Source organism: Convolutriloba macropyga, chromosome 13 (genome assembly GCF_964194025.1).
Source record: "Convolutriloba macropyga chromosome 13, txConMacr16.3, whole genome shotgun sequence".
NCBI lineage: Eukaryota > Metazoa > Xenacoelomorpha > Acoela > Convolutidae > Convolutriloba > Convolutriloba macropyga.
Genome location: NC_134480.1, coordinates 11524273 through 11535130, shown reverse-complemented (window position 1 = coordinate 11535130; position 10858 = coordinate 11524273). Strand labels below are relative to the sequence as shown.

The following is a 10858-nucleotide window of genomic DNA, read 5'->3' as shown; positions in this document are numbered from 1 at the left end:
CTTCAAATAAAAACATGGACTGACTTTTAGACGCAAATGTTTTTAATTCACTATTTTGAACGTTCTTTTGAATCTCACAGCCATTATTCGTAAAGTGCATGTTGAATTTTTCAACAATTTCATTCGCTGTTAGGTCAGTGTCGTTTGAGTCTTTCAGCTTGGGAACTACTTCAGATTTATTATTGATATTTATTATTGATATATTATTATACGTACGGCGTTAAGTACGGGCATTTAACTATCTGGTTATTTTTTTCTTTCATGAATTGACGTTTTTGGATAACGTCGTGTTTAATCTCAGGACTTCGAGATAATGCCGGATGGTGATCAAACTGTAGTGGGTGAGAGAGGTGTCATGTTGAGTGGAGGACAAAAAGCACGGATATCTTTAGCCAGGGCAGCTTACAGGGACGCAGATATTGTCCTACTTGATGACCCTTTGTCCGCTGTTGACACTCATGTCAGCAAACAGCTCTTCGAAAAGTATGTACCATGGATTTTTAACTGTTTGTCGTTCAAAACCGAACCGCCTTTTGGTGATGGTCGCATATTGAGATCGAAGAGGGTTCCGTTGCAGAGAACATGCTCGCACTATGCTTGAGGGCAAAAACGTTTAAAAATATGTTCAATTCTGCAACTCTAAGCGCTTCATTATCCTGGGGAGTGTTGTTGCAGTAAATTTGTTGTTTGTGCAAGTGTTGAATTTTGTTTTCCAATTTTCATGATCCTTTGATTTTATATCTGAAATTTTTCAGTCTGACATCGACTTGAGCATTCTGTATCGGGGAAATGATGGTAAGTGTAAAAATATATGATGTTAGAATATAGTCTTATTTGTTCAGGTGCATCTCAGGGTTGCTGAAAGACAAGATTGTGATTCTTGCAACTCATCAGCTCCAATATTTACACCAAGCAACCAAAGTCCTCCTTTTCCAACAGGTAATTTTAAAACCCGCGTATATGTGAAACTTGCTAATATCTACTGCTTGCTTAGTATATTGCCGTAAATAGTTTCTGCTTTAAATAGGGAATTTTTTTGACCTTAATTGGGGCGAGAAATTATACGATCAGGTTTGCTTGCGAAGAAGTTTGCTATTTAATCAAAATATGACATACTTTATGAAAAACAAATCTAGATTTAAATTTTGGGTAACTTTTGGCATTTTCAGCAAATTCATGTTTTTAACAGTTTCGAGGCTTAAATGTCAGTCTTTTAAAAACTATACGTAATGGATTCCTCAGAAAATTTTAGTTCAATTTTTTTGTTTAATAGCCGCCGTCGGCCTCTCAACGGCAGTTATTGAGGCACTCTCCTTTTTGTACAATCCAAAGATTTTTACAATCCAATGTTTTTGAAAGATGTGTTCACACGCTTTCATAATTTTTGAAATCAAACTGGAGCAGTGATTTTAGTCACGCTGACAACAGGGAAACAGGAAGTGGAGCGAAAAAGCAAGGGGTTTTCTAGAGTAAAGTTTTTCACAATAATTTAAAAGTAGAGTGAGAAAACGGTGTTCAAACAAAATTAGTGTTTTTTGTTCATGTGCGGCAATTTGTCTTAGATGTTTACTGATTTTTTTCAAGTTTCTTTGAACGGTTTCTTCTCTATGTTTCTGTTCTTATATTTTATAGGACTAGTTTTTTTAATTAGTCAAGGAAAATGCTTTGAATTGTAATTTAGGAGCTGTCCTGCTACGTTATTATTAATTGCTCTTGAACGAAGTTCATAGCAATTATTGTAAACGTGTGTGTCTTTTTGTTATGCAAATTTTTCGCTTGGCAATTTTGCGCTTTTCTTCTAGAACATTCTTTGACTTTCCAAGTGACTTTTTCACGCTTTCGTTTTTCTTTTATGAGTGATCTCTATTGCTCCGAAGTAAAGCGTGTTGCTAATATAAAATCGGTTGCAGAAAAGTATTACGTGATTTGTAGCGCAGTGGTGAGAGCGATGGCTGTGGATATGGAGGTCAGGGGTTCGAATCCAGGCGGAGGAAAGGTGTTTTGCACCCAAAATTGATCTAGGCTACAGCCCCTGAATTAAATTGCCTCGCCTGTCGATCAAGAGCAATTCTTCCGACGTTTGTCGGTTTATGTTTTTCGATGTCTTTTGCAAATTTTTCGTTTACCTTGAAATTTCAAGACAGAATAAACACGCAAAGCCCAGTGTCTTCTAAGCGGGCCGAAATGGTCTTTCAAGTGCTTGTTTTGTTGAAGATCATGGGAAGACCTATTGTCAGGGTTTAAAACTCTTTTTTTCAAAGTTTTGAGCCAAGAAACAATTTTTCTTTGTTTGTCAAAATTCTTTTATCACTCTAGTTGTTGACAAAGTTCAATTTTTTTGTGGACCAGTTGCTATCAGTGACTCTTTTTTTGTTAATTTTTTAAGGTACGTGTTTTTATGCCGACTTTAACAATGAAGCTTGAAGCAATTTATGCTACTTTTCCAACTTTTTGATTTTTTTTTATTTTCAATTTTTTTCTGTTACAACGTGTGATGGATTTTTTGAAAGTTTGAAGTTGAACTAATGGATGTTTTTATGATTTAGATAAATTTTTTTGATGATAATGATCTCGGGAATTTTAGTCATTTTTTGAAATGTTTGTGATTTTTTTTTCATTTTTTAAAACATTTTGTGTTGTCCTTTTCGCTTTCGTTTATTATATGATACCATGATATCAGTAAGCTGATACAATTAGAAATAAGTTTTGAAACTTTTTAAATTTTTTAAAACGTTTCCCGCATTTTATGTCTGGTCGATTTCAAGTGGCAATAGTTTTCTTAAGACAAATTTTGCATACTGTTTAAAGTGAGGATTTAGGCGACAACAAATGATAACTTGCAGAAATTTGTGGGAATTTTTCATTTTTTATTTGAAAATCTTTAGTTTTTTTTTGCTTTTTGCTGTCGCTTGTATGTCCAGCTATATTCTTGCAAGTCACGAAATCAATAATTTTATGATCTTGTTTTGCTTTTCTGCAAATACCTTGCCAACATAAATTTGATTTTGAGGAGATAGCCTTCCAGAAACTTTAACAAATTGGTGGAATTTTTTTGTTGTGCATTTTTGGATTTTAATGCCTTTTTTGTTCTGCTTGAAATTTTTGTCCTGCTAAATTTTGTTGTTCTCCAATTCTTTTGTTAGTAAAACGAAACTTGTTTTAGCTGTCCAGCTGTGCGTTATTCTGTTTGTAATCAAAACTCTTGTATTTGATAACTTTAATACCAAGGATAACAATAATTGAGCTTATTTGATGATTTTTTGAACTAATTTTGTGTCTTTTCATTTCTAATTGTAAAATTACCTATGTTCAGATTTGTATTTTTCAGGTTTTTTGTTCAGGTTTCGAAGGCTCATGACGCCTTGCTATTTATTAAGAATTCATTGTACCTCTCGATCACTTTTTTGTTTCGCATAAGTCACGATTTTCGCGGTCGATTTCTGACTTACCTCACTCTTCTTATACTGAATGGATTTTAATTATGTAAATTATGAAATGTAGTGAATACGGTCGAGGTCAAACGAGCAGAATAGAAAGAAATCGGATAAATTAATGAAGCCGTGTCATAAAGTCAATGTGCGATAATTAGGTTATCGGAGTTCGTAAGGGTGGTTGCTAGCGTGTTTTAATAAGTAATTTTGCAGTTTCCAGTTGAGAGGCTGAATTGATACAGTTTAAGAATCTAACTGAAACTGCACCCCCCCCCCTTATACCCACCCCGCTCCCGGTCAGTTAAGCTAAAGCTAGTCTCCCTAAGCCGCAGCTGGCTACTGACGAAGCCAACCACGTGGCAGTAGTTGGAGAGCAATTCCTCCAACGTTAGCCGGTTATAATTTATGCTTTCAAGCACATAAAAACTAAATTATTTCGTTCCTAAATCTATGCTATTGAATTTGGTATAATGGCTGCCAACTTCCGAAAACATTTTTGCTGGCATTTAGAATGCTTGTTATGAGTAATTGAAAAACTATCAATACCTCACAAGAAATTCTATTTTCCAATTGCTGTTTTCTTTTGAGTCTTTTCCCGTGATTACTGCTCGTGTTTTTTTGGCCCATGATAACAGTGAGCGTACATGCCTTGAAGTCAAGCTTCAAGCTACAACATCGTCACACTGGGTAGAACGTTCTTATTAGGCTGTGAAAGAGTAAAATTGTTCCAAAAACACCAAATATGCTATTCAGATGATAAAAACAATATTTTTTATCACTTGTATCAAAATTTTCTAAGTTTTTATTTCAATTTTTGGTTCCAATCAAAACTAATAGAATTTGTAATTCCTGTTTCTTTTTTTAAATTCGTCTTGAGGAGTTTGTTTTGAAAATATTCTGCGTAAAGTTTTGTCACGGAGAATGAACGTCAAGTCCTTTTAGGTAGACATCCAGACTAATAACAGCTGTTTATTCTTACTAATTTTTTTTTGCATGTTGTGACTGTTAACAAAACAGAAATTTTTTAAAGCCAGATTTAAATGGAACCGAGACTATAAGAATGAACTCATGATCGTAAAGGTGGAAAAGTAGAAAGGTTTTCATACAATGCATATCTAGCAACTTCTTTAAATCCTCTTTTGGAAAAATCTCGTTTTTCTCTTTCTTTTCATCATTTGATTAGAAATTTTTGATCACCAAAAGCGGAATATTTGTTAGTGGTTACGAACGAGGTTTGAAGCTTTTCCCCGCACTTTTGTATGCCTTTTGTTCAAAATTTTTGCTTGAATGTTTGCTCTAGAATGTATTTTCCCTCACTCCTCAACTTGGTGTTCGCATTGACTTTTTTATGCTCGACATCTTGTCTTTTGCAGGATGAGTTTTATTTTTTCATTCTAATTGTAGTAATTGTCTATAGTGAGCTAAAATAATTTCATTCGAAGTTCGTTAGTGCCTTTATCCAAGCCACGATCCCCCTCGCTGAGCTAAAATACCATTAATTTGAGCGCTTGCTGGTCATTGTCTTCGGCTGCTTTTAGATTTCTCTCTGTCGGTTTTTGTTTAAAACAATTTGATAAAGAGATCAACAGAAAATCAACCAAATTTATGGGCAAACAAGCACTTGAATTAATGGTATCTTGCGGCTAAAAATTCAAAAAAAAATGATAGAGTAATTCTGAATTACTCTCTCATTTTGAATTTGGAGCAGTTACACTCAATTGTCCCCTTTTCACTGCGGGAGGTCAAATGACGAGTGCGCCTAAATCGCTTTTCTTTTTCAAAATATCACTTGGTTGTGGACTATAATAACCTCTAATAACATGATTTGAAGCTTGAGACCAAACAAGCTTTCATAATGGAGATTGAACGTAATATCTTTTAATTACGAAAAGTTTGACAGATTTCTGTATAACGCTGATAACACTATTTTAGAAGTTAATACTTAGATTCGAAATTTTGAGTGTTATTGAAAATAAGTATCTGTTTGTCAGATCGAGGCAAAAGCGCAAAATTTGGCTCAAATTTTATGTCACTCAACGGCCAATCAGGTCATTGACAACCATGTAGAGTCCTGGGGGTGAATTCAACGGGAAATTATTCAAATTTGTAATCATAATTGAAATTTGATCATAATTGAAGGTTAACTCAATTGGAATGTTCCACTTTCTAAGGTACTATCCAGATTTAAATCCAGAACTATTAAAGTACACCAAGTTTTTTTTCCAAAACGGGTGCTTATGTTTATTCAAAATGTGGCACAAATTCCAATTAATTCAAGTTGTCGTAGAGCAACGATGGGCGCGTTCTAGTGAAACATCTATTAGTGCAATCTTTTATTGAAATTTTCGAAATGCTCGTATTTGCTGGTGCTTCTTTCTCCATTTGGATATATTTGAAGACAATCCATTTCACATCTGTTTTTTGTATTGAAAAAAATTAAATAACAACTGAGAAAAACAACTCAGCCCAAGACCTATAATTCAAAACTCACAGCTTACCTGATCATGCACTGGCTTGTGACGTCATGACCAAGATAGGCTTAGGCTTGACAAGACTTCAAAATTGTTTACAGATCTGCCAGGTGTGAAAAGTGACAACTAATGAATTTGTGCTTCATTTCAGATGAAATTTCGGTTTGTTTAATAATAAACTGTTTGTGCTAATTTGACCCGTGTAGTGATTCATGTCTTTCATTAAACTTGGTCAACTGCTTCCATCTTTTCATGTATTTTTATCAATTACAACCAATATAGTTTAAAGATCGTGAGTTCTATGATATCCATCTGTAATCATTTTAACTGGTTTCCGAACCACATTCATTGTTGTGATCAGGCGTGGCTTGGCTGAAAGACAGTATTGTTGACAACAAAATATTTGCAAATAAGGGTTCGCTGATTTCCGATATACATGCCCTTTGTTTTGATTTCACTGGGGAGTTGATGCAATATGAGAAACATGCTCAATGTCATTGTAGGAATTTATTGCTGAGCCATTTCTTGAATATGATTCAGCTGATCGTAAATCTACATCAGATAGTTTCCTTGAATCTGATTTTGCGTGTATGATTTTTTTTCAATACAAAGGATTTGGATTGTATTGGTGTGCTGTCTTTTTTTAAAGATCACGATGTGTGTGCTGAATCACGCTTTTTTCGGCTTTTTCATGTCAGTGAGAAGTCAAATTAAATTGGTGATTTTAGTCACGCTGAAGTACTGAAAGGAGCGAAAATTAGAGTAGTTTTAAGGTTGTTTTTTTTTCAATCTACATTTTTAAGTGGAGTCAGAAATTGGTGTTTTAACAAGTTTTCGGAGAGGGAGTTTTTTTTCAAGCGCGTCAATTTGATTTCTGTTTTCAGAGTTTCTTTTCCTTAAGTGCTTTTAGTATAATATACATGTGTTCTAATTGCGCCTAGTTGAAATTGCTAGAATTCATCAAGGGGCAACTGAAACTTTTTATGACCTGAACACTTTTTTTTGTCAAATAAAATAAGAGAATATTTGATTTCGCCCCTTTCAAAAGTATTTTTGTGTTGTCATCAATGACAGGTCTCATTGATTGATAATGAGGCGCAAAAGAACCTTATTAATGGTCCGAGTTAATAGTTTTCATGACTTTAACACTACTTTTTCTCAAAGTTATTTTTTGATTTCTTTGTTGTACTTTTGTAATTTTTGTCGTCTTATCGTTTATTGTAATTTATAACAGGCCTTATAGGCTGCTAATAGGGGATATTTTAGTCGATTAATTCGTTTCTGTTCGAAGCTGATGCCTTCTATGACTTTGACATCAATTGCCTTCAAATATTATAGAGGTTTTGTTTTTTTGCGAGTTTGTTTTTAACTTTATTATGTTATTTCTTTGTCTCATTATTGACCATTTCCATTAGTTTCTAAAAGCTTCTTTGTTTAAAATCTTTTCAATTCATAGCTATTGCATTCTTTGACGTATGCGCTTCCCGTTTTTTTTTAAAAACTATTAGTGAATTTTTGAGTTTTGAAAGTGTTTATTGTATTTATTGCTGGCTTATCACTTAACCCATTAATGACAAATTTCATTAGTTGATAACGAGAAGCAATGGAATTTAATTAGTGGCCTGAGCTCTTTGAAGTCGTTTTTTGGTTTTGAGCATTTGTTTAAAACTAGATTCGATGTTTTAGTTTTGCTTTTTTGTTCTTGTGGTAAAATTGCTTAATCGTAATGGTGTCAAACTAATCTCTCTATTGGACATTTAAAACGGCTTATTTTTGTCAAGTCAAAGCTAATTCAATACTTTGGATTGTTATTCAGGACTTGTCCTGCTATGTTTTTCAGTTTCAGCTCTAATATATGTCTTATTTTCGTCTTTCGACATATATGAAACGCTGCCAATATCTAATGCATATTTAATAAAAGTTGTTATTTCCATCGCGAAGTTATCAAACTCACACCCTAAGTGGTTTTGCTCAATAGCTTTTTTCATTACAACCGTCAGTGAGTGGGTGCATATATTTTTACAACCTCTAAGCGCAAGTGCCATATTTTAACATTATGATTTACTACGTAATGGCACGTGCTCTTTAACTGGGATGTGCTTAACGTACTGGGGCACAAGAGAAAATGATCCTAAAAGCCAAATGAGAAGTGCGCTGAATTGTTTCCACTCGTTGTAATTTTTTCCTCTTAAAATTTTATTAGTGGTTATAGTGGTATATAATAATCTCTAATGACGTCATTTAAAGCCCCCTTTGGTGAGTTTAGTCCCCCGCACTGAAGCAGGCTGCAATAGAGTCGAGCTCCCACTAGTCGTTCGAGAGCAATTCTTTCTACGTTAGTCGGTTTTATTTTCAAATATGTTGAACAGTTTTTCTCTAACTAATCAAAACCAATTTTCTGCCTTTATTTTGAAAACAGTTTAATTATTTTGAAAACCTTCAGAAGGGGACATCGCCCCAATACGGTTTTTCCCCAGTTAGTGTTTTTGGTGCAATGTATTTTGACATCTAAATCGACTCTCCTGGATTACTGCTGGAGAGAATTTACATTGCTATTTGGCCCAGTGCTCTATCCTTGACAAACTATAACAGATTTGTTTGCAATGAATTGTCTGATAATGCATTATTCTTCACAAAACAGTAAACTTTGTTTATTTTTTAATTTGTCTAGACGCTTCTCATTAACGTGAAGATTATGTGTAATCCAGTAAACTGTTTTTGTATTTTGTAAGATGCAAATTTGCAAAGACAAGCCTGTAAATGCTACTATGTTCTCAGGGCACAATGCTAGCAAGCGGTACTGCTGACGAACTGGTGAGTCAAGGATACGATGTAGGTGACATTGTGAGAACTGTCAACGAAGATGACATTATGACCTCTCAGGGACAGAGGTCTGTGCTACCTCCCACTGTCGACGTAGAAGACAACATCAGTATTTCAAGACATTCATTTGTGACCAGTGAAGTAAGTTAAGACCAGAGAAGTCAGTTAAGCTAAAGCTAGTCTCCCTAAGCCGCAGCTGGCTACTGACGAAGCCAACCACGTGGCAGTAGTTGGAGAGCAATTCCTCCAACGTTAGCCGGTTATAATTTATGCTTTCAAGCACATAAAAACTAAATTATTTCGTTCCTAAATCTATGCTATTGAATTTGGTATAATGGCTGCCAACTTCCGAAAACATTTTTGCTGGCATTTAGAATGCTTGTTATGAGTAATTGAAAAACTATCAATACCTCACAAGAAATTCTATTTTCCAATTGCTGTTTTCTTTTGAGTCTTTTCCCGTGATTACTGCTCGTGTTTTTTTGGCCCATGATAACAGTGAGCGTACATGCCTTGAAGTCAAGCTTCAAGCTACAACATCGTCACACTGGGTAGAACGTTCTTATTAGGCTGTGAAAGAGTAAAATTGTTCCAAAAACACCAAATATGCTATTCAGATGATAAAAACAATATTTTTTATCACTTGTATCAAAATTTTCTAAGTTTTTATTTCAATTTTTGGTTCCAATCAAAACTAATAGAATTTGTAATTCCTGTTTCTTTTTTTAAATTCGTCTTGAGGAGTTTGTTTTGAAAATATTCTGCGTAAGGTTTTGTCACGGAGATTGAACGTCAAGTCCTTTTAGGTAGACATCCAGACTAATAACAGCTGTTTATTCTTACTAATTTTTTTTTGCATGTTGTGACTGTTAACAAAACAGAAATTCTTTAAAGCCAGATTTAAATGGAACCGAGACTATAAGAATGAACTCATGATCGTAAAGGTGGAAAAGTAGAAAGGTTTTCATACAATGCATATCTAGCAACTTCTTTAAATCCTCTTTTGGAAAAATCTCGTTTTTCTCTTTCTTTTCATCATTTGATTAGAAATTTTTGATCACCAAAAGCGGAATATTTGTTAGTGGTTACGAACGAGGTTTGAAGCTTTTCCCCGCACTTTTGTATGCCTTTTGTTCAAAATTTTTGCTTGAATGTTTGCTCTAGAATGTATTTTCCCTCACTCCTCAACTTGCTGTTCGCATTGACTTTTTTTATGCTCGACATCTTGTCTTTTGCAGGATGAGTTTTATTTTTTCATTCTAATTGTAGTAATTGTCTTTAGTGAGCTAAAATAATTTCATGCGAAGTTCGTTAGTGCCTTTATCCATGCCACGATCCCCCTCGCTGAGCTAAAATACCATTAATTTGAGCGCTTGCTGGTCATTGTCTTCGGCTGCTTTTAGATTTCTCTCTGTCGGTTTTTGTTTAAAACAATTTGATAAAGAGATCAACAGAAAATCAACCAAGTTTATGGGCAAGCAAGCACTTGAATTAATGGTATCTTGCGGCTAAAAATTCAAAAAAATGATAGAGTAATTCTGAATTACTCTCTCATTTTGAATTTGGAGCAGTTACACTCAATTGTCCCCTTTTCACTGCGGGAGGTCAAATGACGAGTGCGCCTAAATCGCTTTTCTTTTTCCAAATATCACTTGGTTGTGGACTATAATAACCTCTAATAACATGATTTGAAGCTTGAGACCAAACAAGCTTTCATAATGGAGATTGAACGTAATATCTTTTAATTACGAAAAGTTTGACAGATTTCTGTATAACGCTGATAACACTATTTTAGAAGTTAATACTTAGATTCGAAATTTTGAGTGTTATTGAAAATAAGTATCTGTTTGTCAGATCGAGGCAAAAGCGCAAAATTTGGCTCAAATTTTATGTCACTCAACGGCCAATCAGGTCATTGACAACCATGTAGAGTCCTGGGGGTGAATTCAACGGGAAATTATTCAAATTTGTAATCATAATTGAAATTTGATCATAATTGAAGGTTAACTCAATTGGAATGTTCCACTTTCTAAGGTACTATCCAGATTTAAATCCAGAACTATTAAAGTACACCAAGTTTTTTTTCCAAAACGGGTGCTTATGTTTATTCAAAATGTGGCACAAATTCCAATT

General features: G+C 34.3%; 1 protein-coding gene across 1 annotated transcript; it reads left to right on the top strand.

Annotated features, from left to right (window-relative positions):
- Positions 1-306: 306 nt before the first annotated feature.
- LOC142351619 (ATP-binding cassette sub-family C member 4-like) lies at positions 307-8875 on the top strand. Its single transcript, XM_075403757.1, has 3 exons — positions 307-483; positions 843-939; positions 8681-8875. Exons 1-3 carry the CDS (start codon positions 314-316, stop codon positions 8873-8875), a joined length of 462 nt encoding a protein of 153 aa, XP_075259872.1. The 5' UTR covers positions 307-313.
- The last annotated feature ends 1983 nt before the right edge of the window (positions 8876-10858 follow it).

Bases quoted from the DNA above. Each gene is read 5' to 3' on its own strand.
- LOC142351619 (XM_075403757.1), top strand. From the start codon at position 314: ATGCCGGATGGTGATCAAACTGTAGTGGGTGAGAGAGGTGTCATGTTG. The intron at 484-842 runs GTATGTACCATG...TTATTTGTTCAG, and splicing joins AGCAAACAGCTCTTCGAAAA to GTGCATCTCAGGGTTGCTGA. The intron at 940-8,680 runs GTAATTTTAAAA...CTATGTTCTCAG, and splicing joins AAGTCCTCCTTTTCCAACAG to GGCACAATGCTAGCAAGCGG.